A 27,281-nucleotide genomic window follows, 5' to 3' on the forward strand; every position below is an offset into this window, starting at 1 on the left:
TCCTGACTGTGAGAGCCGTTCAGCAGTGGAACTCTCTGCCCCGGAGTGTGGTGGAAGCTCCTTCTTTGGAGGCTTTTAAACAGAGGCTGGATGGCCATCTGTCAGGTGTGATTTGAATGCAATATTCCTGCTTCTTGGCAGAATGGGGTTGGACTGGATGGCCCATGAGGCCTCTTCCAACTCTTTGATTCTATGATTCTATGAATGGTACCCTCCCAATGTGTTTGTGAACAATCTAGCCATGTGCAGGATGGTATCTCTCCCCAATCTTCCCCTTTCGCTTCTTGTTTTCTGGCTGGCAGGTGAAGGGCGGAAGGGCTCAACAGCTGGCCAAGGCTCCTGTGACTCAGATAGAAAAGCCATGGTTTGGGTTGGGGTGCCTCCTTTTAGAAAAATGTTGGAGACAAAACTCCCCAGGAGGTTAACCCCGGCCTTTTTCTCCTCTCGCTGGGGTTCCATCTCCCTCCTGCTTTGGGGTCATCTCTGTTTTGTTTCCCATTGTCTTCCTTGGATTTGTTCTGCCTCTGGGGTCCCCTTGAGCTCAGATGCCGCCTCTTGGTCCCATTCAAAGCGCCTGGCGCTATTGTTCCCGGCCTGACAGGTGTATAATTGGATGATTAATGTGGCTTCATTAGCCTGCGATTGAACCAGGGACGGCCACGGCATTGTATTTAAAGCCTTCCCGGAGACCATTGTCAGGTTGGGGCTGGAGGAGCCGGGAGGAGGAGAATACGGCTGCCTTTCACCCATCTGTTTAAAACCTTTTGTCATCCCCAGCCACTAAAATCCATCCATGCTTTAACTTCCAGCTTCTCTGGACCTAGTTCAGGGCCTCCAAGGCAAGAAACCAGCAGACATTTAGCCCAGCAACATGGGGAGTGTGGTCAAACATTTTCAGCAAGGAAGGAACTATTGCAAGTGGGTTGTTGTAGGTTTTTCCGGGCTATATGGCCATGTTCTAGAGGCATTTTCTCCTGACGTTTCGCCTGCATCTATGGCAAGCACCCCCAGAGGTAGTGAGGTCTGTTGGAAGTAGGAAAATGGGTTTATATATCTGTGGAATGACCAGGGTGGGACAAAGGACTTTTGTCTGCTGGAGCTAGGTGTGAATGTTTCAACTGACCACCTTGATTAGCATTTGATGGCCTGGCAGTGCCTGGGGCAATCTTTTGTTGAGAGGTGATTAGATGTCTCAGATTGTTTCCTCTCTGTTGTTGTTGGCCATATAGCCCGAAAAACCTACAACAACCCACTAAAAATCATGTTGCCTAGTGTTATTCTAATCTCCAACCTTGCAATAGTTAAATGTATTGTCGAAGGCTTTCATGGCCGGAATCACTGGGTTGTTGTAGGTTTTTCCTGGCTATATGGCCATGTTCTAGAGGCATTTTCTCCTGACGTTTCACCTGCATCTATGGCAAGCATCCCCAGAGGTAGTGAGGTCTGTTGGAAGTAGGAAAATGGGTTTATATATCTGTGGAATGACCAGGGTGGGACAAAGGACTCTTGTCTGTTGGAGCTAGATGTGAATGTTTCAACTGACCACCTTGGTTAGCATTTATTATTATTATTATTATTATTATTATTATTATTATAACTTTATTTGTACCCCACTAGCATCTCCCAAGGGATTCGATGCGGCATACAACAGGCCGGAGCCCAACACAATACAACAATACAATACATAGCAAATAAAACAGTTAAAGCAGAAAACAATAGCAATAGCAATACAACAGGACATTATTTAAAAAAAACTGAGCCGGCCGGAGTAGCATTTAATGACTTGGAAGTGCCTGGGGGGAATTTTTTTGTTGAGAGTGATTTGATGTGCCTGATTGTTTACTCTCTGTTGTTTTGCTGTTGTAATTTTTGAGTTTTTTAATACTGATAGACAGATTTCAAGCCATTAAATTCTAATCAAGGTGGTCAGTTGAAACATTCACACCTAGCTCCAGCAGACAAAAGTCCTTTGTCCCACCCTGGTCATTCCACAGATATATAACCCCATTTTCCTACTTCCAACAGACCTCACTACCTCTGAGGATGCTTGCCATAGATGCAGGCAAAACGTCAGGAGAAAATGCCTCTAGAACATGGCCATATAGCCTGGAAAAACCTACAACAACCCAGTGATTCCGGCCATGAAAGCCTTCGACAATACATTTAACTATTGCAAGGTTGGAGATTAGAATAACACTAGGCAACATGATTTTTATTGGGTTGTTGTAGGTTTTTCGGGCTATATGGCCATGTTCTAGAAGCATTCTCTCCTCTGAGGATGCTTGTCATAGATGCAGGCAAAACGTCAGGAGAGAATGCTTCTAGAACATGGCTATATAGCCCGAAAAACCTACAACAACCCAGTGATTCCAGCCATGAAAGCCTCTGACGATTTTTATTTCCACATTATAAGTGTCATTCCCTAATTGCTTCTATCATAAAAACATGGAAAAATGTTTATTAAACCGCAAGGACTTTGTTTATTGGGGTTTGCACAAAAGGTTAACAATGTCACATTGAAAGGTTTAAAATGGCAGCAACAACAATGAAGTTTTTGGAGTAGGACAACAACTTTCAAAATAAGTATCGCACAATTAAACAGGAAATAACACTTTCAAACCAGGAACACTTTTTTTTTTCCAAATTATGTCACATAAGTAAAGGTTTCCCCTTGACATTAAGTCTAGTCGTGTCTGACTCTGGAGGTTGGTGCTCATCTCCATTTCTAAGCCGAAGAGCCAGCATTGTCAGTAGACGCCTCCAAGGTCATATGGTCAGCATGACCTCATGGAGCACTGTTACCTTCCCGCCGTAGCGGTACCTATTGATCTACTCACATTTGCATGTTTTCAAACTGCAGAGAAGATGGCAAACCTCCTCAGAAGGAAGCCAACCAGGAAAAACGTATAGAACAGTTACTATATGAAAAAATGGTTGGAAGACTCTCAACAACAGCATGACCTCTCCTTGTGGGAAAAAGCAGGATATACAGTAAATAAACATAACAACAACCACAACAACATCCTCAGGCTCTCTAGATTGCAGTGTACAGGCAAACAAAATTGGTTCTATAGGTCTGTTCTTAAGCTGTATTTGTATGTAAGTCAGAATAGGTACTTTCTTAAAGTATAACTACAGATATAGATAGGTAAAAGTAAAAGTATTCCCCTGACATTAAGTCCTGTTTGATCCTGGGGGGGGGGGGGGGGGGTGCTCATCTCCATTTCTAAGACGAAGAGCCGGTGTTGTCTGGAGACACCTTCAGAGTCATGTGGCCAGCATGACAGCATGGACCAGCATTACCTTCGTGCCAGAGCAATCAGTACCTGTTGATCTACTCACATTTGCATGTTTTCAAACTGCTAAGTTGGCAGGAGCTGGGGCTAACAGCAGGAGATCGCTCTGCTCACCAGATTTGAACCACTGACCTTTTGGTCAACAAGTTCAGCAGCTCAGCGGTTTGACCCACTACACCACTGTTACTCCTCCAGATAGAGATAGAGATGATGGAGATAGAGATAAAGTAGGCAAAGGTTTTCCCCTGACATTAAATCCAGTCATGTCCAACTCTGGGGTTTGGTGCTTATCTCCATTTCTAAGCTATTTCTAAGAGCTGGCATTGTCCATAGGCACCTCCAAGGTCATGTGGCCAGCATGACTGACTGGAGCGCCAGATAGAGATAGAGATAAGCTTTGGATTGAATCGGGAAGAGTTACCCCCCCCCCCCCCCCAATAGTGTTTGTTTTGCTTTCTGTGCCTCAATTCAGAAGATATCACCTCACTTTCCGTCCCCATGATAATTAGATTTGGGAAATTGTGACTTGTTGTGGAAACTAGGATTGGGGACAAAACTTCAGTGGAGACACCTTTTCCCCATGATAAGGCTTTCAGGAGAGAATTTCCCTTCCTTCCAAAGGGTTGATTTATCTCATTTCCTGTTGTTTCACCTGTGTTCTTAACTAGGAGTCGTTGGTAAGTCGGATGTTTGTAACTCGAGGACTGCAGTGTACTTAGTTTGGGCATACAATGCAGCACTGCCAGCATCACGAAAGAATTAGGCCTTGCCCTGGGCTTGTTCCCAAACCCGTTCTGTGTTTGTTTGTCGCTGAAAATCCAGTGGCTCCAAAAACGCACACAAATGCATACATGCACACCGTCCATGCTGCTCCCCCTTCATCTTCTCCTCCCCTCTTCTCCCTAGAGAACTGCAGCTTGACTGTTGAGCGTCGCCGGGTGATAAATGACTTTATTATGATTCCTATTTCCCCAGCTCTCCACCCCTTTCTCTTTTTTTCCTTCCTGCTGGAAAGCCGGGTTCCCGGCACCTAATTCTACCTCTTTGGCACAGCCCATCCATCATCCCCCCACGGCATTGCCCTCCAATTGCTGCGCCTGCGAGCATGAATCACACAGCCAACGACTACGGCCCACGGGTGCCCTGTAAATAATTAGCGTGGCCTAAATCTCCCCACAACACCAACACCCCCCAGTCCTTGTTTGTTGTTAATCTATCTGCCCCTAGCGAACTGGAAAGGGCTTGGCGTTGTGCAGAAATGAGGAATGGATCGAGCTGCATCCTCCAAAAGCGAGACTCTGCAGGGAATAAGTATGCCATCCACATCTCGTATGGAGAGCTATGGCTCCCAGCACGCACGAGACACACGTGACGGCCTCGGTTCGGAAAACAAAAGGACACATAAACTCAGGTCCTAGTTTGGCATTGCAAAATGAAATCTTTCCCATGTACAGTTGCCGGATTTTAGGGCCTGGCCCTACGTTTCCAACCTTTGTGGGCTACTTCCAGTTAAGGATGTCACATTAAACAATGGGCAATGTTGTTTTTGCTGCTCATGAACAGGCATGAGCAAACTTGGGCCCTCCAGGTGTTTTGGACTTCAACTCCCACAGTTCCTAACAGCCTCAGGCCCCCTTTTCTGGAAAACTACAAGAAGGAGGTGAAGAATTCATGGACTGTAATTAAAAGTTGCCAATGACCTGTGAAAATGATTACTTTTGGGGGAAAAACATGTTTACATTATCAGAGACAATGGCTCTTAAGTTAAGGAAATGTTTACAAGGTTCCTTATGTTAAGAAGGAAGCCAAGACAAGGCTCCTTACGTTTACCAACACCAATTAAGCAAAGTCAACATCTGTCAGGAACTGAGAGGAAGCCAGGATGTTTCAGGCTGGAAAAAACATCTACCATTCATTTACAGCTTTGGAACAACATCAACAAGAAATATTGCTATATAAGAGGCCTGCCTTTAAGCGGCTGAAGGGGGAAAGGAAAGGGTTAGGGTTGTGGGAGTTGAAGTCCAAAACACCCGGAGGGCCCAAGTTTGCCCATGCCTGCTCTAAAGGCTAGGACACAGTGGATTCAAATGGCAGGAAAAGCAGTTCCACTCAAATATTAGGAAGACCATCCTGACAGTAAGAGCTGTCCAGCAGTAGAATATGTTGCCTAGGAGTCTGGTAGTATCTCCTCCTCTGGAGATATTCAAGCAGAGGCTGGATGCCCATCTGTCAGGAGGGCTTTGATTGTGTTTCCCTGCACAGCACAGGGTTGAACAGAATGGCACTTGTGATCTCTTCCAACTTCATGACTCTATCATTCTATGTGAGTGTAAACATTCTCCAGGTTATGGTGCCCTGAGCTCCAGACAAGAGGAAAGGACTGTGTGTATGAATCTCCGGTTTGATAAATAGAGCTTGGGGCCCTGCTCTCGGTCCCAAAAACACATCTGGTGGGGATAAGGGACAGGGCCTTCTTGGTGGTGACACCCCCCCCCCCCCCCCCCGCTTGTGGAATTTGCTCCCTGGTGAGATTAAATTGCTGTCCTCCCTCCTTTCCTTTAGGAAAAAATTGAAATTGTGATTTTGGAACCAGGCTTTCAAATAGCAAGCACAGCGGCACTTTGGACACAGAACTGTACCATATGATTATTATGATAATGGAAACGGATATGTGATGGTATATTTAATGTTATTGTTTTTAATCTATTGCATATTTATGTTTTTATATTGTTGTTATATTGATATTACGGCACCGAATTGTTGCCAGTGTTAGCCACTCTGAGTCCCCCTTCAGGGGTTGAGAAGGGCGGGGTAGAAATATTGTAAATAAATAATAAAGAAATTACCTTCCTTCTTCCCAGCTAGTGTTTGTGGTACCAGAGCTCACCCTCTACTCTGCCTTGTATCCATTTTCTGCTTAGAAACAAGTTGGGTGATTAAGGGCTCATTATCCCATCTCTCTTTAGGTGCTCTCACTGCCCATTACAGGGAAAACCAGCTGATCCCTAATCCATCTAAAACACAAACATGTGCTTTCCACCTTAAGAACAGACAAGCATCTTGAGCTCTGAGAATCACCTGGGAAGGAATCCCACTGGAGCGTTGCAACACACCCAAATGCGTGGGAGTTACCCTGAACCATGCTCTGACTATAAGAAGCACTGCTTGACTATCAAGCAAAAAGTGGGCGTAAGAAACAATATATGAAAGTTGACTGGGGATCACAACCACATCTGCCCTTGCACTTTGCTACTCTACTGCTGAATACACTTGCACGATGTAGAATATATCACCACATTAAATCAGTAGATGTGGCTCTTAATGAGACATGCTGCATTATCACAGGATGTCTATGCCCACACCACTGGAGAAATTATACGGTTTCGCTGGTATTGCACCACCTGACATCCGCTGGGAAGTAGCAACCTGTAATGAAAGGACCAAGGCAATGACATCTCTGGCCCATCCTCTGTTCGGATATCAGCCAGCATGTCAACACCTAAATGAAGTTATAGCTTCCTAAGATCTACAGAGATACTCGCAGGAACACCTCAGCAAGCAAGAATCCAAAAGTGGCAGGCTAAAACCTGGAACCTCAAGCCATGGCTGATACCAAATGAGAGACTCCCTCCTGAGCACACAGGAGATTGGGAGACCTGGAAGGCAATGAACAGATGGTGCTCTGGCACCACAAGATGCAGAGCCAAACTTAAGAAATGGGGCCACAAAGTGGAGTCCACGACATGCGAGTGTGGAGAAGAGCAAACCACAGACCACGTACTGCAATGCAACCTGAGCCCTACCACATGCACAATGGAGGACCTCCTTGCGGCAACACCAGAAGCACTCCAAGTGGCCAGATACTGGTCAAAGGACATTTAATAGAATGCCAAGTTTCTTAAACTTTGTGTTTTTAAAATACATTACAACTGTACCCTCGGTTTGCTTCTGATACGATAAATAAGTAAATCCTTTCTCTCTAAGTGAATGATTAGAAACAACCCTCTCATTAACTCTTAAGATGGGAATTATTATTATTATTATTATTAGTATTAAACTATGTAACAAAATTTGAAACATTTCTGTTCCTGGTTTGAAAGTGTTTTTCCTGTTTCATTATGCAGTACTTACTTTGAAAGTAGTTGTTATCCTCCAGAAACTTTGTTTTCGTGACTGCCACAAATGATGTTGAACTGGTTGAGACTCAATGAGATATTCATTGAAGAACTATAGCAAAATGTGCTATAGCAGAATGTCCCTCCCACAAAAGCAAAGTTTTGGCAGTTTAATAAACTTCCCCATGTTTTTGTGATAGGACCAATTAGAAAGTGACATATATAAGCCAGAAACGAAGTCATGTTACATAGTGTTGTTATTACTATATGTATTTATATATAATATAGGACAAGGAACAATGGCTTCAAACTACAAGAAAGGAGATTCCATCTGAACATGAGGAAGAACTTCCTGACTGTGAGAGCTGTTCAGCAGTGGAACTCTCTGCCCCGGAGTGTGGTGGAAGCTCCTTCTTTGGAAGCTTTTAAACAGAGGCTGGATGGCCATCTGTCAGGGGTGATTTGAATGCAATATTCCTGCTTCTTGGCAGGGGGTTGGACTGGATGGCCCATGAGGTCTCTTCAAACTCTTTGACTCTATGATTCTATGATTCTTCCAAAGGAAACTCAAAGATAAGCATCAATTCAGCTAAGATTTCTCCCTTGATTTCCAAACAGGTAAATCTGTTCGGTCTATATCAGGTATAGGCAAACTTTGGCCCTCCAGGTGTTTTGGATTCCAACTCCCACAATTCCGAATTGTGGGAGTTGGAGTCCAAAACACCTGGAGGGCCAAACTTTTCCCATTTCTGGTCTGTACAAATATGTGTCTAGGTCACTGTAATGTAGTGGTTTGAGAACTGAGTATTGAACTACAACTCTGGAGACTAGGGTCTGAATCCTTTCTCGGCCATGCAAACCGAGTGGACGAGTCCCACTCTCTCAGCCTCAGAGCAAAACCTCCTCTGACCAAACCTTGCCAAGAAGCCCTTGTGATAAGGTCGCCTTAGGGTTGCTATAAAGCAGAAATTTCTTGAAGGCACAAAAGAACAACAATGAAATGCTTTTGTGCTACACTTTCCAAGGCAGCGCTCTCACTCTGCGATTCCTCCATCCGCTTTGAGGACTAGAGAAGAGGACGCAAGCCACGACATCTGACAACCCTTCCTGATACATAATGTTTTTGTTTTTGCATTTCCCCTTGTAGTGGGAGAAACACCATTCGTCGTCTTCTTGTCCAGAATTATTTCTTCTCCAGCGAAGGAGAATAAAAAAAGCCTGATGTGTGAAGTGGTCTTTCGGGGCGTGTGCACTGGGACATACAGAAGGCAGAACATGGCAGCATTAATATCCCTCAAGGCGAAGGATGTCAGGTCGGACCTGATGGATCTCCGCTGGCTCCTTCGGAGAGCTCTTAACTCTTCTGGCTGGCTCTAATCCCTCTCCGGGCCACCAGGCCATCCATCAGGTGGTCCAGCTGTGGGCCCGGCAAGAGCCATTATCCCCTTCCCATAATCAAGAGCCCGATGTGCAGGGAGATATAGATCACCGGTGGCAGATGGCCTTATGAATCCTCCTTGGTGCCTTGGCAACAGGTAAAGGCTCCGACTCGTAGGATGCAGCCGTTGTCTTTGCTGCTGCCCGGATCAGAGAATTGGCAACTTTAGTTAAGCAGAGCTCAAATATTTTGTCCTGCCAGGCTATGAGAGGGTCCTTTCTCAAGCTGATTCTGGATTGCAACACCCATCATCCCCAAACAGCCTCTTTATGTTATACACATATGATTGCACCCCCCATCCACCATAGCAATATCATTACCAAATTTGCAGATGGCACAACCGTGGCGGGGCTTATGTCTCAAAGGGATGAGGTGGATTGGCTGCTCTTGTGGTGGAGGGATAATAATCTGGTTCTATTTATTTATTTACAGTATTTATATTCTGCCCTTCTCACCCCACAGGGGACTCAGGGCGGATTACAATGTACATATGCATGGCAAACATTCAATGCCATAGACACACAACATATATAGACAGACACAGAGGCAATTTAACATTCCAACTCTCATGAGGGTATTCTGGCCACCAGGGGAGCTGTTGCTTCACTGTCCATTTGTGACACTAGTGAAGTACTTCCTCATTCTTTGCAGACTTGCTGGAGTTTTTTATGGCATCGTAAATTAGTTAAATTAGCCTCCCCGCGTAGACGGTACCTAAATTTCCTACTTGACAGATGCAACTGTCTTTCGGGCTGCAAAAGTCGACAGCAAGCTACAAATATTGGTCGGACACTCACTCTGACTCAAGCTGGCTTCGAACTCAAGATCTTTTGGTCAGTAGTGATCTTAATGCAGCTGACTCCCAGGCAACTGTGCCACAGTACCGGTGCTTAAGACCAAGGAGCTCATAGTGGACTATAGGAAGAACAGAGCGGAAATCCAGACAAGAAACAATCAGGGACAGGTAATCACTTCTCAACAAAGGATTCCCCCAGGCAGTAACAAGCCACACCTAAAAACTGTCAGGCCATCAAATGCTAATCAAGGTGGCCAATTGAAACATTCACACCTACCTCCAATGACAAGAGTTCTTTCTCCCACCCTGGACATTCCACAGGAACGATTGTATGTCAGCTTGTTCAACCTGTGATTGTGTCTGATGTTCATGATGGTGGACCTGGGTCTGTTGTCAATGGGGATGAGGGTTTGCCTGGGCCTGAGTAAAGCTCAGACAAGAGGCCCGTGCTGTCTCAGGAAGATTCACAAGGACACATTCCTAGGAGAAGCCCTTCACAGTCTTTCTCAGAGCAACTATCTGAAGATGGTCAGGGGAAGAAGTTAATAAGAGTCAAGTTAATGAAATTGTAGGTAGAAGGTGAGGCTTTTGTAATAGTGACAGAGTGCTCAGGTGCAAAGAAGATCAGTTCATTTACAGAAAAAGAGAGATAAGAAACCTTTATCTGATGGTAAAGTCAAGAAAAACGCTTTCCTTTCAGTTTTGGGATCTGGAAAAGCCTTATATTGATTCTTGGGAAAGAGTTGCCTCAGTTGGGTCAACGTTGGAATTTCATAATGGTCTTGCTTTCAAATGTTTTTAGTTTCATGTACCAAGTTTTTGCCAAGCTCCCGGTTTGTGTATTGGATTTTCTTGCTGCCGTGTTTCATGGATTCTTTGTGCTTGTTTCATGGATTTTATACCTATTGATCTTATTTTGCCTTGAAGCTCATGGACTAACCTTTGTTTTGGAACTTTATTGTTTTTGCTAATTTTACTGCTTTGCCTACATATATCTTCAATAAACTGCTTGCTGATTTTAGGAAAAACGCTTTCCCCTCAGTTTTGGGATCTGGAAAAGCCTTATATTGATTATTGGGAAAGAGTTGCCTCCGTTGGATCAATGTTGGAATTTCATGATGGTCTTGCTTTCAAGCGTTCTTAGTTTCATGTACCAAGTTTTTGCCAAGCTCCTGTGGTGTTTAAGATCAGAGGTGTTCCTGCTCTGGTGAATGACAGGAACCAACAACTAAATGAAAAACTGCTGGTGACTTTCTACCAGTGTGATATAGAGGATGTCTTAACTTACTGCATCTGAGTGTGGTTTAGTAACTGCACAGTGGCAGATAGGAAGGCACTCCAAAGGGCCACCATTTGTGCACAGAGAATCATTGGTTGCCCTCTTTTTTGCCTCTTTGGAAGAACGTATATGTCCCGCAGGCTTAAGAAAGCTCAGAGCATCCGTGGGGATCCATCTCACCCAGCATATTCTTTTTTTGAATTATTGAAATCTGGCAGACAGTACAGGGTGACAAAGACAAGGACAAACAGATTGAGATATAGCTTTTATCCTAGAGTTGTAATTATATTGAACGCCATGGTTTCACATTGATGCAGCATTGGGGGCTGTGCGGTGGTGGTTGAGGTGTGGAGGGATGGGTGGGTTGTTTTGGCATTTAATTTGATGTGAAATAGCACAATGACAACAAAGCTATTCTATTCTATTATATACTGTTCTATTCTCCATGCATTTGGAGGGCACCTGGTAAAGGAAGGTGTCTATTAACTTGGTGCACACATGTCCTCCTCAACATTTCCCAAGTTTACCGCTGTGGCTATTAAATGGCTGGAGAGGGGCAGAAAAGAGGGGAAGAGTGAAGACTAATGGGAAGAGAAATTAGTTATTTATTCCTCTTCTAGTGCAGCATTTAAAATATAGCATCACATCGTTAGGGCTGTGGTGGCACAGCGGGTGAAACCACTAAGCTGTAGAACTTGCTGATGAGAAGGTCAGCAGTTCGACAGGGTGAGCTCTCGTTGTTAGCCCCGGCTTCTAGCAACCTAGCAGTTTGAAAACATGCAAATGTGAGTAATCACATTGGTGGGAAGGTAATGGTGCTCCATGCAGTCATGCTGGCCACATGACCTTGGAAACATGTACGAGGTTTGAATTAAAAGTAATGCCTCCACCTTCATAACTCCTCAACACATGGCAGGACTGGTATGCGGTAGGTACTGGCTTGTTCAGTAGTCTCTCCTCTACAGTTCCATTTTAGCGGGAAGCCTTAGCATTGAATGGTTGTGTTGTTAAAGTGCAAAGTATGGAACCCTGCACAGACGGTCAGTCAATGCGACTTAAGCAACGTGCAGTCATTGAATTCTTGACAGCAGAAGGTGTCACCCCAAAGGAGATTCATCAGAGAATGCAGGCTGTTTATGGTGATTGTGTTGATGTGAGTACTGAACATCGTTGGGCGAGTACCGTAAGTTTAAAGATGTTGAAGTGGGAACATCTGACTTGCATGACAAAGAAAGAGTTGGACATCCTGTGACAGCAACCACCGAGTTTCACAAGCAAAAGGTTGACAGATTCATTCAAGACAATCATCATATCACTCAGAGAGAAATTTCAAGCGTAATCAGCATTTAACAAGAACGCTTGGCTATTAGAAGATCTGTGCACGATGGGTACCCAAAACAGAGTGTCAACTTCTTCTGTGACGGCTGCAGAAAACATGTTCATCGTTGGCAGAAATGTATCCAATTGTCTTGTGATTATGTGGAAAAGTGAATAGTGGTAGTTAAAGATTGAGCCTGGTCTACTCCATGAGGTTACGACTGGTAATTAAAGACCACATTCTAAGGATTATTTCTGCATTTGATTTATTAAAATAGTCCTATCCAAACCCAAGTAAGGAAGGTGGAGGCATTACTTTTCATTCAATCCTCATACGCACAATGCCAGCTTAGAAATGGAGATGAGCACCAGCCCCATAAGTCAGACATGACTAGACTTAATGTTTTAAGTATTTACTTTATCGTACTGTTTCCAAATAGTGAAACTTATTAATCCTCCCTCTATTTACCAAATTACAAAAGGGATGGACATCAGTCTCCATAGTATAATTGTGGAACTAATTCCCTCTGTCTAAAGAACTCTCATAGGGAACTAAACTTATCCAAAAATATATATTTTTAAATATTCCAAAAAACCAAAGAGTATGCCCATGAAATCTTCCAGGAATGCAGGAGTTGAATATATACGGAAGCTCAAGCCCTGAAATGGTTGTTTTGGGTTGTTGTAGGTCTTTTAGGTTGTATGGCCATGTTCCAGAAGCATAGGTTTTTAAATCGCTGTGTTTTATTGTCTATATGTAAGTTATATTAGAATCATAGAATCAAAGAGTTGGAAGAGACTTCATGGGCCATCCAGTCCAACCCCATTCTGCCAAGAAGCAGGAATATTGCATTCAAATCACCTCTAACAGATGGCCATCCAGCCTCTGTTTAAAAGCTTCCAAAGAAGGAGCCTCCACCACACTCCGGGGCAGAGAGTTCCACTGCTGAACAGCTCTCACAGTCAGGAAGTTCTTCCTCATGTTCAGATGGAATCTCCTCTCTTGTACTTTGAAGACATTGTTCCGCGTCCTAGTCTCCAGGGAAGCAGAAAACAAGCTTGCTCCCTCTTCCCTGTGGCTTCCTCTCACATATTTATACATGGCTATCATATCTCCTCTCAGCCTTCTCTTCTTCAGGCTAAATATGCCCAGCTCCTTAAGCCGCTCCTCATAGGGCTTGTTCTCCAGACCTTTTATCATTTTAGTCGCTCTCCTCTGGACACATTCCAGCTTGCCAGTATCTCTCTATTAATTGTATTGTTTTGTTTGCTTATTGCTTTGTTGTTTTTACTGATGTGTTGTTGGGCTTGGCCTCATGTAAGCCGCTCCGAGTCCCCTTGGGGAGATGGTGGTGGGGTATAAATAAAGATTATTATTATTATTATTATTATTATTATTATTATTTCTCTCCTGACGTTTAACCTGCATCTATGGCAAGCATCCTCAGAGATTATGAGGTCCTGCCTATAGATGCAGGCAAAACATCAGGAGAGAATGCTTCTAGAACATGACCATATAGCCCAAAAGAAAGACCTACAACAATCCAGTGATTCCAGCCATGAAAGCCTTCGACAATACAATGGTTGTTTAGTTTCAATCCACTGTTTCATAAGAAACCTATTTGCTGCAGTTTCATGTCTTAAGGGACGAGCGGGCAGTGTTTAGTCTTAATGATGCCGCTGCATTTTTGATTGCATTGTTTCCTTGTTAGATGCTGATTAACCCCTGGTCAAACTGCCTTGATTGCAGCAATGGAAAAGTGTGGTATTGGAATATGACCATAGTATCTGTCGTTTCATGTATCCATGTCCAACAAAGTGTCCCTTCTAAATATTATATAGATTATATAGATCGGGCATGGGCAAATTTGGGCCCTCCAGGTGTTTTGGACTTCAACTTCCACAATTCCTAACAGCCTAACGGTGTTTTGGACTTCAACTTCCACAATTCCTAACAGCCTAACGGCTGTTAGGAATTGTGGAAATTGAAGTCCAAAACACCTGGAGGGCCCAAGTTTGCCCATGCCTGCTATAGATCCTCCAGCATGTCTCTGTGGTTTTTGTGGACCAGAGATCCTTCATTTCAATGAGGTTTCCTCTTATCTGTGGCCGTGTTTCTCCACTTTCCTAATGCTGGATCCCCTTAATACAGTTCCTCATGTTGTGGTGACCCCCAACCATAAGATTATTTTTGTTACTACTTAATAACTGTAATTTTGCTACTGTTATGAATCATCATGTAAATATCTGACATGCTGGAAGTATTTTCATTCACTGGACCAAATTTGGCACAAATACCCAAATCTGAATATTGGTGGGGTTGGGGTGGGGGATTGATTTTGTCATTTGGGAGTTGTAGTTGCTGGGATTTATAGTTAACCTACAATCAAAGAGCATTCTGAACACCAACGATGGAATTGAACCAAACTTGGCACAGAAAACTCCCATTACCAATGGAAAATGCTAGAAGGGTTTGGTGGGAATTAACCTTGAGTTTGAGAGTTGTAGTTCACCTACATCTGGAGAGCATTGTGAACTCAAATAATGATGGATCTGGACCACACTTGGTACAAATATGCAATATGCCCAAATGTGAACACTATTGGAGTTTGGAGAAAATAGACCTTGACATTTGGGAGTTGTAGTTGCTGGGATTGATAGTTCACCTACAATCAAAGAGCATTCTGAGCTCCACCAATGATGGAATTGAACCAAATTTGGCACACAGAACTCCCATGACCAACAGAAAATACTGGAAGTGTTTGGTGGGCATTGACCTTGAGTTTTGGAGTTGTAGTTCACCTATGTCCAGAGAGCACTGTGGACTCAAACAACTCAGTGATTCCGGTCATGAAAGCCTTCAACAATACATTATTATTATTATTACTTTACTAGTGCAGGTGTGCTTTTGGGGGACAGTGAAAGTTAATATTCCCTTCCTTCTATACATCACCTTCCAACTTTCTAAAACACCCTGGAGCCACCCTGGGCAGGATCAAAGAGGCATCTGGCTATTAGGGGTGTGCGAGATTCCAGAGGTTGATTCGTAATTTGAATTATGAATTTTGAGTGTTTTTATTTTATTTCAATCTGCTCAAAAACACTATAACTTTTTTGGGGGTGGGATAGGCTGCGCCCTAGAAATCCTCAAACAACCTCTTCACCGGGTTGTTGTAGGTTTTTTTGGGCTATATGGCCATGGTCTAGAGGCATTCTCTCCTGACGTTTCGCCTGCATCTATGGCAAGCATCCTCAGAGGTAGTGAGGTCTGTTGGAAGTAGGAAAAGGGGTTTAACCTCTTCACCCCCGAGTGCGTCCAAATACAGCTTGATTGGCAGGTTTGTCTTACCTGAGTGCTTCCATTATGAGATGCCAACAGTCGCTATGCCCACTGTACCTGAGTTGCAAGTTTCTTTATGAACCTGTGGCACACACAGATTGGAAATTCCAGCATTTCCTGCCTGAGGCAATTGCCCCTCTATGTCTAAAAGTCGGGCACCTCACCTCCAAGCAAACGCCTTCATCTCCGTCATACATCAAGAAGGACAAAAACTCACACACACACCAAAGGGCAACATCAGTTCATTTTGGTTTTCTTTTTTTCTCGAATTATTCTCATTTTCTTTTCCTTTTTTTTGTAAAAAAAAAAAAAAGACCCAATAAAACAAAACACGTAAAAATAAAAACAAACCAAAAAAGAAACCCGAAAGGAAAATAAAACGTACCATTTAATTTACTTCCCCTTTCTGAGCGTCGACACCAATAATTAATTAATAATTAAAACCTCCGGAAGGAAGAAAGGAGGAGGAGGAAAGGGGAAAATGAACCAAAACGGGAAGGAAAAAAAGCCCAAACCCTGCTTTGAACATCGTCTCGTTTGGAAAAGAAGAAGTCCGTAGAGGAGGGAAAAAGAGGCCTGGAGCGGAGTCCGTCCTCCTTTGTGGTCGCAGAGAGTGTACAAACGTGCTCATGGTCCGTGGGTGAAGGGAAACGAAATACAGAACAGACCCCCAACCAAGTCCAGCATTAACCCCTCAGCCTTCCCCTTCCCCACATTTCTTTTCTTCGAGCTATCTGTCTCTTTCAGTGCTTGGGGAGGGAGGCATCCCTTTCCGTCTGAGTCCGGCTCACTTATTGTAATCTGGTCCCAAAAGCTCGTTGGGCGGAATGCCACTGGAAGTTCGGAAGTCTTGAGGTCTCAGATATGTCGGATTGGCTCTTCGTTTGGCAAAAAAAGGGGTGAAGGAGGGATGGGGGTGATAAAACAGGATGCGCTCTGTCCATATTTGATCCGTCTGGGTGGTGGGTTGGGGGTCAAGTGTGGCAGTGCGGACGGTGGCCGTGCTTCGTGGCTGCAGAGGGGATGCGGGAAGGAGGGCAGTCTATGGCACGGTCTTGCAGAGCGCGGGAAGAGCCAGGCGGAAGGGCAAGCCGGACCCCGAGGGCCACAGGTCGCGTGCCCCTCAACCTGGTGGGGTGGGTTGGCCAGCACCCCTCACTGAATCCGGAAACCTGGGGGAACCAAAAGAGAAGAGGACTGTGAGTGCCACTTGGATGGTCTTGCTTCTATCAGGCTGGCATCCTGTGCATGACTTACGTTGGCATGAAGCTTCATTGGCTCCTAGCTCAGTCAAGGATATTACAAATAACAGAAGTTTTAACATTTTCAAGAAGCCAGCGAAGATTCCAAACTTTGCACAATATACTCTTTGCATTTTAGTTGTCCCGCTGAAAGTATCACTGTTTTGTAGAGTTGGGATTTTATTATATACAGGCAGTCTCCAAGTTACAAACAAGATGGGTTCTTTGTTTGTTTGTTTGTTTGTATGTATGTAAGCTGAAACAAGTCCATTTTTAAGTGTAATTCTAGCCATATCTGTGTGTGATAGATATGAGGAGGCTTTGGCTAGCATGGAGAAGGATTAACTCCCTATGGTGTTTGTTTTGCTGTGAGTTCCCCTATATATATATGTATATGTCCACGAGATCTTGGAGTCCTCGTGGACAACAAGTTAAACATGAGCCAACAATGTGATGTGGCGGCAAAAAAAGCCAATGGGATTTTGGCCTGCATCAAGAGGAGCATAGTGTCTAGATCTAGGGAAGTCATGCTACCCCTCTATTCTGTTTTGGTTAGACCACATCTGGAATATTGTGTCCAATTCTGGGCACCACAATTCAAGAGAGATATTGACAAGCTGAAATGTGTCCAGAGGAGGGCGACTAAAATGATCAAGGGTCTGGAGAACAAGCCCTATGAGGAGCGGCTTAAGGAGCTGGGCATGTTTAGCCTGAAGAAGAGAAGGCTGAGAGGAGATATGATAGCCATGTATAAATATGTGAGAGGAAGCCACAGGGAGGAGGAAGCAAGCTTGTTTTCTGCTTCCCTGGAGACTAGGACGCGGAACAATGGCTTCAAACTACAAGAGAGGAGATTCCATCTGAACACGAGGAAGAACTTCCTGACTGTGAGAGCCGTTCAGCAGTGGAACTCTCTGCCCCGGAGTGTGGTGGAGGCTCCTTCTTTGGAAGCTTTTAAACGGGGGCTGGATGGCCATCTGTCAGGGGTGATTTGAATGCAATGTTCCTGCTTCTTGGCGGGGGGTTGGACTGGATGACCAATGAGGTCTCTTCCAACTCTTTGATTCTATGATTCTATGTGTATGTGTGTATATATAGAGGGGGGGGGGGTCGCGCTTTGGACACCATGGAGAGATAGAGGGAGGGGGGGGGGGCAGGCTTTCGATAGCATAGATATTGTATGTACATATAATAGTGATCATAATGTTACAATACAATATAATAATACAATATAACAATTACATAACAATTATATATATTTATATTGCATGTCATATTACTAATAATATTGAAGTATAGCGGTACTGCCTGGAGGAAGCTGCCACAGTCTGGAAAACTCATCAAATGCCTATGGATGAACTCCCAATACTCACTTCCCCTCCGGTGCCAGCAGTGAGCTTTACATGTAGTGCCATTGCCCCTCCATGCCCATTGCCATTCCCATTGGTCCTGGAAAGAGAGGGGGAAAGAGAGGTAAATGCCTTCCTGCATAAAGGAACCCTCCCCAGCTCAAGCTATCAGTTGTCCATGGGCATTCCCCTTCTCCCTCCCATGGACCCCTATTCACCTCTCAAAGGTTTCCACTCACCTGGAGGACGGATCGCCATGTGCTGCTGCCCGTCCATGACGTAGCCCCCCATCGGTTGCCCATCGGGGCTGTACGGTGCACCCTGACCTGTCCAGAAAGGAGGAAGACCATGTCAGGAAGAACTCTTTCCCTATTTTCAGTCTCTTTGCAGGTTCTAACACAGTGTTTTCCAACCTGAGGGTCAGGACCCCTGGGGCGGTGGCGAGGGAGTCTCAGAGGGGTCGCAAAAGACCATCCAAAAACACGCTATTTTCCGTTGGTCATGGGGGTTCTGTGTGGGAAGTTTGGCCCAATTCTGTTATTGGTGAGGTTCAGGATGCTCTTTAATTGTAGGTGAACTATAAATCCCAGCAATGACAACTCCCAAATGTCAAGGTCTATTTCCCCCAAACACCACCACTGATCGCATTTGGGCATATTGAGTATTCATTTGGTCCAGATCCATCATTGTTTGAGTCCACAGTGCTCTCTGGGTGTAGATAAACTACAACTCCAAAACTCAAGATCAATGCCCAACAAACCCTTCCAGCATTTTCGGTTGGTCATGGTTCTGATTGCCAAGTCTGGTTCAATTCCATTGTTGGTGGTGTTCAGAATGCTCTTTGGTTGTAGGTTAAATATAAATCTCAGCAACTACAACTCTCAAATGTCAATGTCTATTTTCCCCAAACTCTACCAGTGTTCGCATTTGGACATATTGAGTATTTGTGTCAAGTTTGGTCCAGTTCCATCACTGCTTGGTCCAGATCCATCACAAGGGGGTCTCAGAGGGGTCCCAAAGACCATCAAAAACACAGTATTTTCTGTTGGTCGTGGGGGTTCTGTGTGGGAAGATGGGCCCAATTCTGTTATTGGTAAGGTTCTGAATGCTCTTCAATTGTAGGTGAACTATACATCCCAGCAACTTCAACTCCCAAATGTCAAGATCTATTTTCCCCAAACTTCAGCAGTGTTCACATTTAGTCATATTGAGTATTCGTGCCAAGTTTGGTCCTAATCTATCATTGTTTGAGTCCACAGCACTCTCTGGATGTAGGTGAACTATAACTCTAAAACTCAAGGTCAATGCCCACCAAACCCTTCCAGTATTTTCTGGTTGTCATGGGGGTTCTGTGTGGGAAGTTTGGCCCAATTCTATCGTTGGTGGGGTTCAGAATGCTCCTTGATCGTAGGTAAACTATAAATCCCAGCAATTACAACTCCAAAATGTCAAGCTCTATTTTCCTCAAATTTTAGCAGTGCTCACATTTAGGCATATTGAGTATTCATGTCAACTTTGGTCCAGATCCATCATTGTTTGAGTGCACAGTGCTCTCTGGATGCAGGTGAACTACAACTCCAAAGCTCGAGGTCAATGCCCACCAAACCTTTCCAGTATTTTCTTCTGGTCATGGGAGTTCTGTGTGCCAAGTTTGGTTCAACTCCATCATTGGTGGAGTTCAGAATGCGCTTTTATTGGAGGTGAACTATAAATCCCAGCACTACAACTACCAAATGATAAAATCAGTCCGTCCGTCCGTCCCCCCCCAACCCCAGCTGTATTCAAATTTGGGCGTATTGGGTATTTGTGCCAAATTTGGTCCAGCGAATGAAAATACATCGTGCGTATCAGATATTTACATGACGATTCATAACAGTAGCTAAATTACAGTTATGAAGTAGCAACGAAAATAATGTTATGGTTGGGGGTCACCACAACAAAAGGAACTGTATTAAGGGGTTGCGGCATTAGGAAGTTCTAACAAGTCCCCTTTTTTAAAAACCCGGAAAACAAACTCCCTTGTTATGGTGAAATGCCCAAATCCCATCACGACAGTCTCTCTCCTCTCCCTCCTTTGTTCTTGCTTCAATTGTCCAAAGTGCCAAGAAGTAGTTCACACTCTGCCAGCTCAGCAGGATGAAAGAAGAAAAAGAAATGGAATTTCACCCATTTGAAGACAGAATATCCTACCTGTCCGATTTGATTGGTCGATCATAGGCTGAACTATGCGCCGTCGGGCATTAATAAACCTATAAGAAACAGAAGACACCATGAGTCTCAGGGCTCTTGAAAAACTAGCCAACCCCTGTTCAACTATAGTTCCTAGAACCCACCCAACTAACGACAATGATAAGCTGACACAATATGAGGATTTAAAGATTGAACTGCAAAGACTCTGGCACAAGCCAGTCAAGGTGGTCCCAGTGGTGATCGGCACACTGGGTGCAGTGCCTAAAGACCTTGGCCTGCACTTAAACACAACTGGTGCTGACAAGATTACCATCTGTCAGCTGCAAAAGCCACCCTACTGGGATCTGAACGCATTATTCGCCGATACATCACACAGTCCTAGACACTTGGGAAGTGTCCGATGTGTGATCCAATACAACAGCCAGCAGAATGGTCTTGTTTGCTGTGGACTCATCTGTGGACAGATGGGAAACTGTACCTAACTCAGCTATGCTCCCATTACTCAGGTTATACTTAAGAGTTTGCTCAATTCTTTTCCCTCTCATTCTGCTCCTACCAAATAAAGTCAGATTTAGATAGGTTTTGAATACTGCTGCTCTGTGTCCAGAATCCTAAGCCATAGCAGAATTTTTTAGAAACTGACTTCTATTCGATGCCTAATCTTTTGCTGCTTTGGTTGTTCCAAACCATCTCCACCCAATACGCTTTCCTCATCCTTTCTCCCTCTCTTTTGGCCTCCCAACCCAACATTGTGCCAGACAAACTCAGTCTATAGGTGTGGGTGGGTGTGAGATTGTGTCATTCCTCAGGAAGGTGTTTTTTTTCTGCACCGGATCCTGTAGGCAAAGCTGTGATCACACCTATGACACACCTTTCAGTTGGACACAGTTTTGCATGCGCAAAAGGAGAGGAAATACACTTCTAATTCATGCTGAGAGCAAAGAATGGCTGAGAGAGCCTTTTCAAAAAGTCTATGTAGTTTGGAAGTAACCACATAACTGTCGAAGGCTTTCATGGCCAGAATCACTGGGTTGTTGTAGGTTTTTTTGGGGGCAATATGGCCATATTCTAGAGGCATTCTCTCCTAACGTTTTGTCTGCATCTATGGCAAGCATCCTCAGGGGTAGTGAGGTCACAACCTACAAAAAGCCTACAACAACCCTCATCTTGTTGTGTTAATAATAATAATAATAATAATAATAATAATAATATTTTATTTGTATTCCACCCTATTTAGACATTATTTACATTATTTATTGTTACAAAATGATTTGAAAGTAAGCAACCTTGAGGTCTTTAGATTATTTTTGTGTGTGTGTCAGGAATGACTTGAGAAACTGCAAATTGCTTCTGGTGTGAGAGAATTGGCTGTCTGCAAGGACGTTGCCCAGGGGATGTACGGATGTTTTATCATCCTTGTGGGCAGCTTCTCTCACGTCCCCGCATGGGGAGCTGGAGCTGACAGAGGGTGCTCATCTGCACTCTCTCCGGATTCAAACCTCCAACAGGTCTTCAGTCCTTGTGCCAGCAGATCTTCAGTCCTGCCGGCACAAGGGTTTAACCCATTGCTTGAGTTATTTAGATATAAAGCAGACTAAAATATCTATCTACCTATCTACCTATCTATCTACCTATCTACATATCTATCTATCTATCTATCTATCTATCTATCTATCTATCTATCTATCTCACTATCTATCTATCTATCTATCTATCTATCTATCTATCTATCTATCTATCTATCTCAGAATGGAAAGCAAGGGATGGTCACTGTCTGCATTGTCCCATTGTGCATTGTCACAATTCTCTAATACAGTTCTATATCGTGCTACTATTGCAAAACTTCATAATTGTGGAGAAGAGCAATCAAACATCCCTGGTCTTATGTGCTGTGATAAAAATGCCCAGAATGGACTCTTCAAACAACCAAGTGTAAGACTTGGGGGAAAAGATTAATCTGAAAGAATTCGAAGTCCATTCCGCTGAGACCCTTACCAGTTATTCACTTGCAAGATCGTCAGTCCCGTATCCTGAGCTAATTGTTTCTTTTGTTCTTCCGAGGGATAGGGATGCTGTGGGAAGCGAAAAGGGGAATAAAAATAAATTTAAAAATCAGTGTTTATTATTTCTAGAATTTGAGGGTTTGTGGCTCAGCTATAAGAGAAAGACATTCAGCAACCAAACCTTGGTTATATATAGCCATTTGTGGGGTTATTAAACCTCATTATCTCATGTTAGTCCTCTATTATTTTTCTAGACTTAGCCCAACATTCCACTTTTCCTATAGTGAGCTCAAGATTCGCCTCCTACATGATGGGGGGTTGGACTAGATGACCCCATGTGGTCTCTTCCAACTCTTATTATTCTATGTATTACCCTCAAAACAACAATCCTATGAGGTAGACCAGCCAGGGAAGTAGGAAGAGAACTATTCCAAGGTCATATGGGAAGTTTCATGGCTTAGTAGGGTCTTGAATCTGGATCTACAAAGCTGCAGTTCTATATTGTTGCTACAAAACCACATCATCACTCTACAAGACTGAGAGACGGACTCCTACCTAACCACAATGACACTGGAATTCAAATGGCGGATATAGGGGGTGCTTAGTGAAAACTACAAGAACCACCCTCTTAGGCCCCTTCTGCACTGCCATATAAAATCCAGATTATCTTTGAACTGGATTATATGGCAGTGTAGACTCATATAACCCAGTTCAAAGCAGATAATATGGATTATCTGCTTTGATAATCTGGATTATATGGCACTGTAGATCCAGCTTGAGCTTGCCTTCTCTGACTTGTTTTATATTTCACAAAATACGTTGTAACAAAGGAAGGAAGGAAGGAAGGAAGGAAGGAAGGAAGGAAGGAAGGAAGGCCTTAGTTTTTGTTTTTTGTTTGTTTGTTTGTTTGTTTGCTCAAAACCAACTTTTATTGAAATGCACAATCCAAGCACTCTTCACATTTCATTAGGTACACACACAAAGGGACTTTTTCCCATTTGCCAAAATTTTCCCAGACTTCACAACCTACAAGTTGGACTTTCTTCTTCTTCATCTTCTTGCAAAGTCCCCCACAAAATTCATCAAATGCGAAGGGAACCCGGATGATATTGTCTTTTCCTCTTGGGTTGGATTTATGTTCTCATATTGTGGAGTGACACTGACAGGCTTCAGACATAGATGGCGGTGTGTATATCTGGGCTTTGGAAAGTGTCTCCCCCAAACCTCAAAAGTCTCCAAAACTTAGGATTCAAAGTTACATGGCGGTTGTGTATCTGGATTTTGGAAGATGTCAGTCCAAAACCTCGTTAAGTCTCCAAAACTTAGTACTCAAATTTAGATGGCGGTTGTGTATCTCTACAAACTTAGATGGTGGCATCTGGTTTTGGAAGGTGTCACTCCAAAACCTCAAAAGTCTCCAAAACTCAAACTTAGATGGCAGCTGTGTATGTGGTTTTGGAAGGTGTCAGTCCAAAACCTTGTTAAGTCTCCAAAACTTAGTACTCAAACTTACATAGGGGTTGTGCATCTCTACAAATTTAGATGATGGCATCTGGCTTTGGAAGGTGTCACTCCAAAACCTCAAAAGTCTCCAAAACTCAAACTTAGATGGTGGTTGGGTATGTAGCTTTGGAAGGTGTAAGTCCAAAACCTCAAAAGTTTCCAAAACTTAGTACTCAAACTTAGATGGGTGTTGTGAATCTCTACAAACTTTGATGGTGGCATCTGGCTTTGGAAGGTGTCACTCCAAAACCTCAAAAGTCTCCAAAACTTAGGATTCAAACTTAGATGACAATTGTGTATCTGGGCAAACTTAGATGGTGAATGTGTATCTGGCTTTGGAAGGTGTCAGTCTTAAACCTCAAAAGTCTCCAAAACTCAAATTTAGATGGCGGTTGTGTATCTGGGCAAACTTATGGTGGCACATAATTTTAATGAAATCCTGCACCTGCTTTCCATGTCTTACATACAATAACTTAATGTGTATTATTCAGACAAGACTTTTTGCCAAGCCCTGCCTCTGAAATATTCACTGGTGGCCTCCCATCCAAGTACTAACCAGGGCTGACCTTGCTTAGCTTCTGGGAAAACAAGAGGCTAAAGTGGCCTCATGAAAAAGGAACCTGAAAAATAATTATTAGTGAATCATCAGTTCAGGTCACTTAGAATCATAGAATCCTAGAGCTAGAAGGGACCCCAAAGGCCATCCAAACTATCCAACCCAATTGTGTAATGCAGGAAGACACAATCAAAGAACCCCTGAAAGATAGCCATCCAGCCTCTGCTTAGAAGCTTCCAGAGAAGGAGACTTCACCATTCTCTGAAGCAGCATATTCCACATCTTGCCCTTTTGGTGAAAATCAAATATGTGGTGCATATTCTGTTTATTATTCATTCCACTCCATCTCCAAGCTCTCAAGCAGATATTCAATTTAGAAAGCTCTCCTTTTCCTTCTCCCATTGTCTTCTTCATTGGGTGGGAACCTCTTGCTCCCAGGTCCCACCCATTCCACTTCTCTGGCCTCTTCCCTGCCACTTCAGATGATGGATGGGAAGCCCTTTGCCCAGCAGGTCAAGCAGCTGGACCTCGGTGCAAGGCCTCCTTCTGACATCCCAATGATGGATGAGCCAAGGTCTCGCCCAGCCTCCCAGGTCACAAGGCACAGGGCAAGGGCCCCCGGATTCAAAAGCACCTAGGAGGCCATGGAAACTAATGTTCCCACCTGCCCTGAGCCCCTGACCCAGCTGGGATCCCTCCCATGAGACCAAAGCTTCCACTGATGATCCCATTACCCTGCAACGAGGGATGAACCAATTTCCCAAGAAAGCCCTGTGCCCTTCCTGCATTTTTGGTAATACCCTGGCACACAAAAGTATCCATCTTGAAGAAGTCTGTACTCCTGAACATACAGTCCTCCCTCCACAGTTTTGACTTTTGCGGATTTGATTATAGATTTGGTTAATAATATTCTCTAGAGCCCGCAATGTGATCCTATGATCAATTTTTGCCTGAGTTTACTGGGAAGAGTAAGACTTGATATTTCTTCTTCTCCACTTCTCCCTTAACAGGTTGAGTGCTAATTACTTTTTGTACTTTGTTTGCAGCTACTGAGGTCAACTGAGGACAAAGGGAGTAAAAGGGAAGAGGAGTGAGAAACTGGGACATTCTAAAAGCAGCTGGGAAAGTGGGATGACAAAGGAGTAATCAAATGTCCCAGTCAATGATAGATAGATAGATACCTTTCACCTTAGGTTCCTGGGGAATAAAATAGACAGACAGACAGACAGATACCTGCCACCTTAGGCTCCTGGAGAAAATGATTGATTGATAGATTGATATCTGCCACCTTAGACTCCTGAAGAATATGACTGATAGATAGATAGATAGATAGATAGATAGATAGATAGATAGGAGTTTAAGGTGGCAATATCTAACTCCTGGAGAAAATATAGATAGGTAGATAGATAGATAGATAGATAGATAGATAGATAGATAAACAGACAGACAGACAGATAGATAGACAGATAGATATCATATTAGGCTCCTGGAGAATATGAAAGACAGGCAGACAGACTGACAGAGTTCTGCCACCTTAAGCTCCTGGAGAAAAAGACTGATAGATAGATAAAGATAGATAGATTGATTGATCGATAGATGAATAGATAACAATAGATAGACAGACAGATAGACACATGCCTCGGAGAATTATAGATAGATAGATAGATAGATAGATAGATAGATAGATAGATACCACCTTAAGTTCCTGGAGTATATGATTAATAGGTAGGTAGGTAGGTAGGTAGGTAGGTATGTACATAGGTAGGCAGAGTCCTGCCACCTTAAGCTCTTGGAGAAAAGGATAGATAGATAATTAGATAGATGATAGATAGATAGATAGATAGATAGATGATAGATAGATAGATGATAGATAGATAGATAGATAGATAGATAGATAGATAGATAGATAGATAGATAGACACCACCTAAAGATCCTGGAGAAAAGGATGGATGGATGGATGGATGGATGGATGGATGGATAGATAGATAGATAGATACCACCTTAAGTACCTGGAGTATAATATTAATAGATATAGGTATGGGATTAATAGATATAGGTATGTACATAGGTAGGTAGAGTCCTGCCACCTTAAGCTCTTGGAGAAAAGGATAGATAGATAATTAGATAGATAGATAGATAGATAGATAGATAGATAGATAGATAGATACCACCTTAAGTTCCTGGAGTATATGATTAATAGATAGGTAGGTAGGTATGTACGTAGGTAGGTAGAGTCCTGCCACCTTTAGCTCTTGGAGAAAAGGATAGATAGATAGATAGATAGATAGATAGATAGATAGATAGATAGATAGATAGATAGATGATAGATAGATACAACCTTAAGCTCCTGGAGTATATGATTACTATGTAGGTAAGTAGGTAAGTAGGTAGGTAGGTAGGTAGGTAGGTAGGGTCCTGCCTGCTTAAGCTCTTGGAGAAAAGGATAGGTAGGCAAGTAGATAGATAGGTAGGTAGGTAGGTAGGTAGACAGACAGATAGACACCTTAAGCTCCTGGAGTATATGATTAATAGGTAAGTAGGTAGGTAGGTAGGTAGGGTCCTGCCTGTTTAAGCTCCTGGAGAAAAGGATGGATGGATGGATAGATAGATAGATAGATAGATAGATAGATAGATAGATAGATAGATAGGCAGAAAGACAGACAGACAGACATCACCTCAAAATGGATGGATGGATGGATGGATGGATGGATGGATGGACAGACAGACAAACACCACCTCAAGCTCCTGGTGTATATGATTAATAGGTAGGTGAGTAGGTAGGTAGGTAGGTAGGTAGGTAGAGCCCTGCCTGCTTAAGCTTCTGAAAAAAATGATAGATAGTTAGACAGATGTATAG

At 43.4% G+C, this 27,281-nt stretch overlaps 1 protein-coding gene across 1 annotated transcript in view; it reads right to left on the bottom strand.

Annotated features, from left to right (window-relative positions):
* Positions 1–15,818: 15,818 nt before the first annotated feature.
* The window catches only part of LOC137094949 (homeobox protein meis3-like), a 79,587-nt gene continuing 68,124 nt past the window's right edge, over positions 15,819–27,281 (bottom strand). Inside the window, exons 9-13 of the mRNA XM_067460961.1 lie at positions 22,357–22,433; positions 20,362–20,420; positions 18,411–18,497; positions 18,196–18,271; positions 15,819–16,753 (exon numbers count right to left, since the gene is read on the bottom strand). Of these exons, the coding sequence (XP_067317062.1) occupies positions 18,222–18,271; positions 18,411–18,497; positions 20,362–20,420; positions 22,357–22,433 (273 nt within the window). The 3' untranslated portion in view covers positions 15,819–16,753; positions 18,196–18,221. The remainder of the gene's footprint in view (positions 16,754–18,195; positions 18,272–18,410; positions 18,498–20,361; positions 20,421–22,356; positions 22,434–27,281) is intronic.

Source organism: Anolis sagrei, chromosome X, assembly GCF_037176765.1.
Source record: "Anolis sagrei isolate rAnoSag1 chromosome X, rAnoSag1.mat, whole genome shotgun sequence".
In the NCBI taxonomy this organism is placed as follows: domain Eukaryota; kingdom Metazoa; phylum Chordata; class Lepidosauria; order Squamata; family Dactyloidae; genus Anolis; species Anolis sagrei.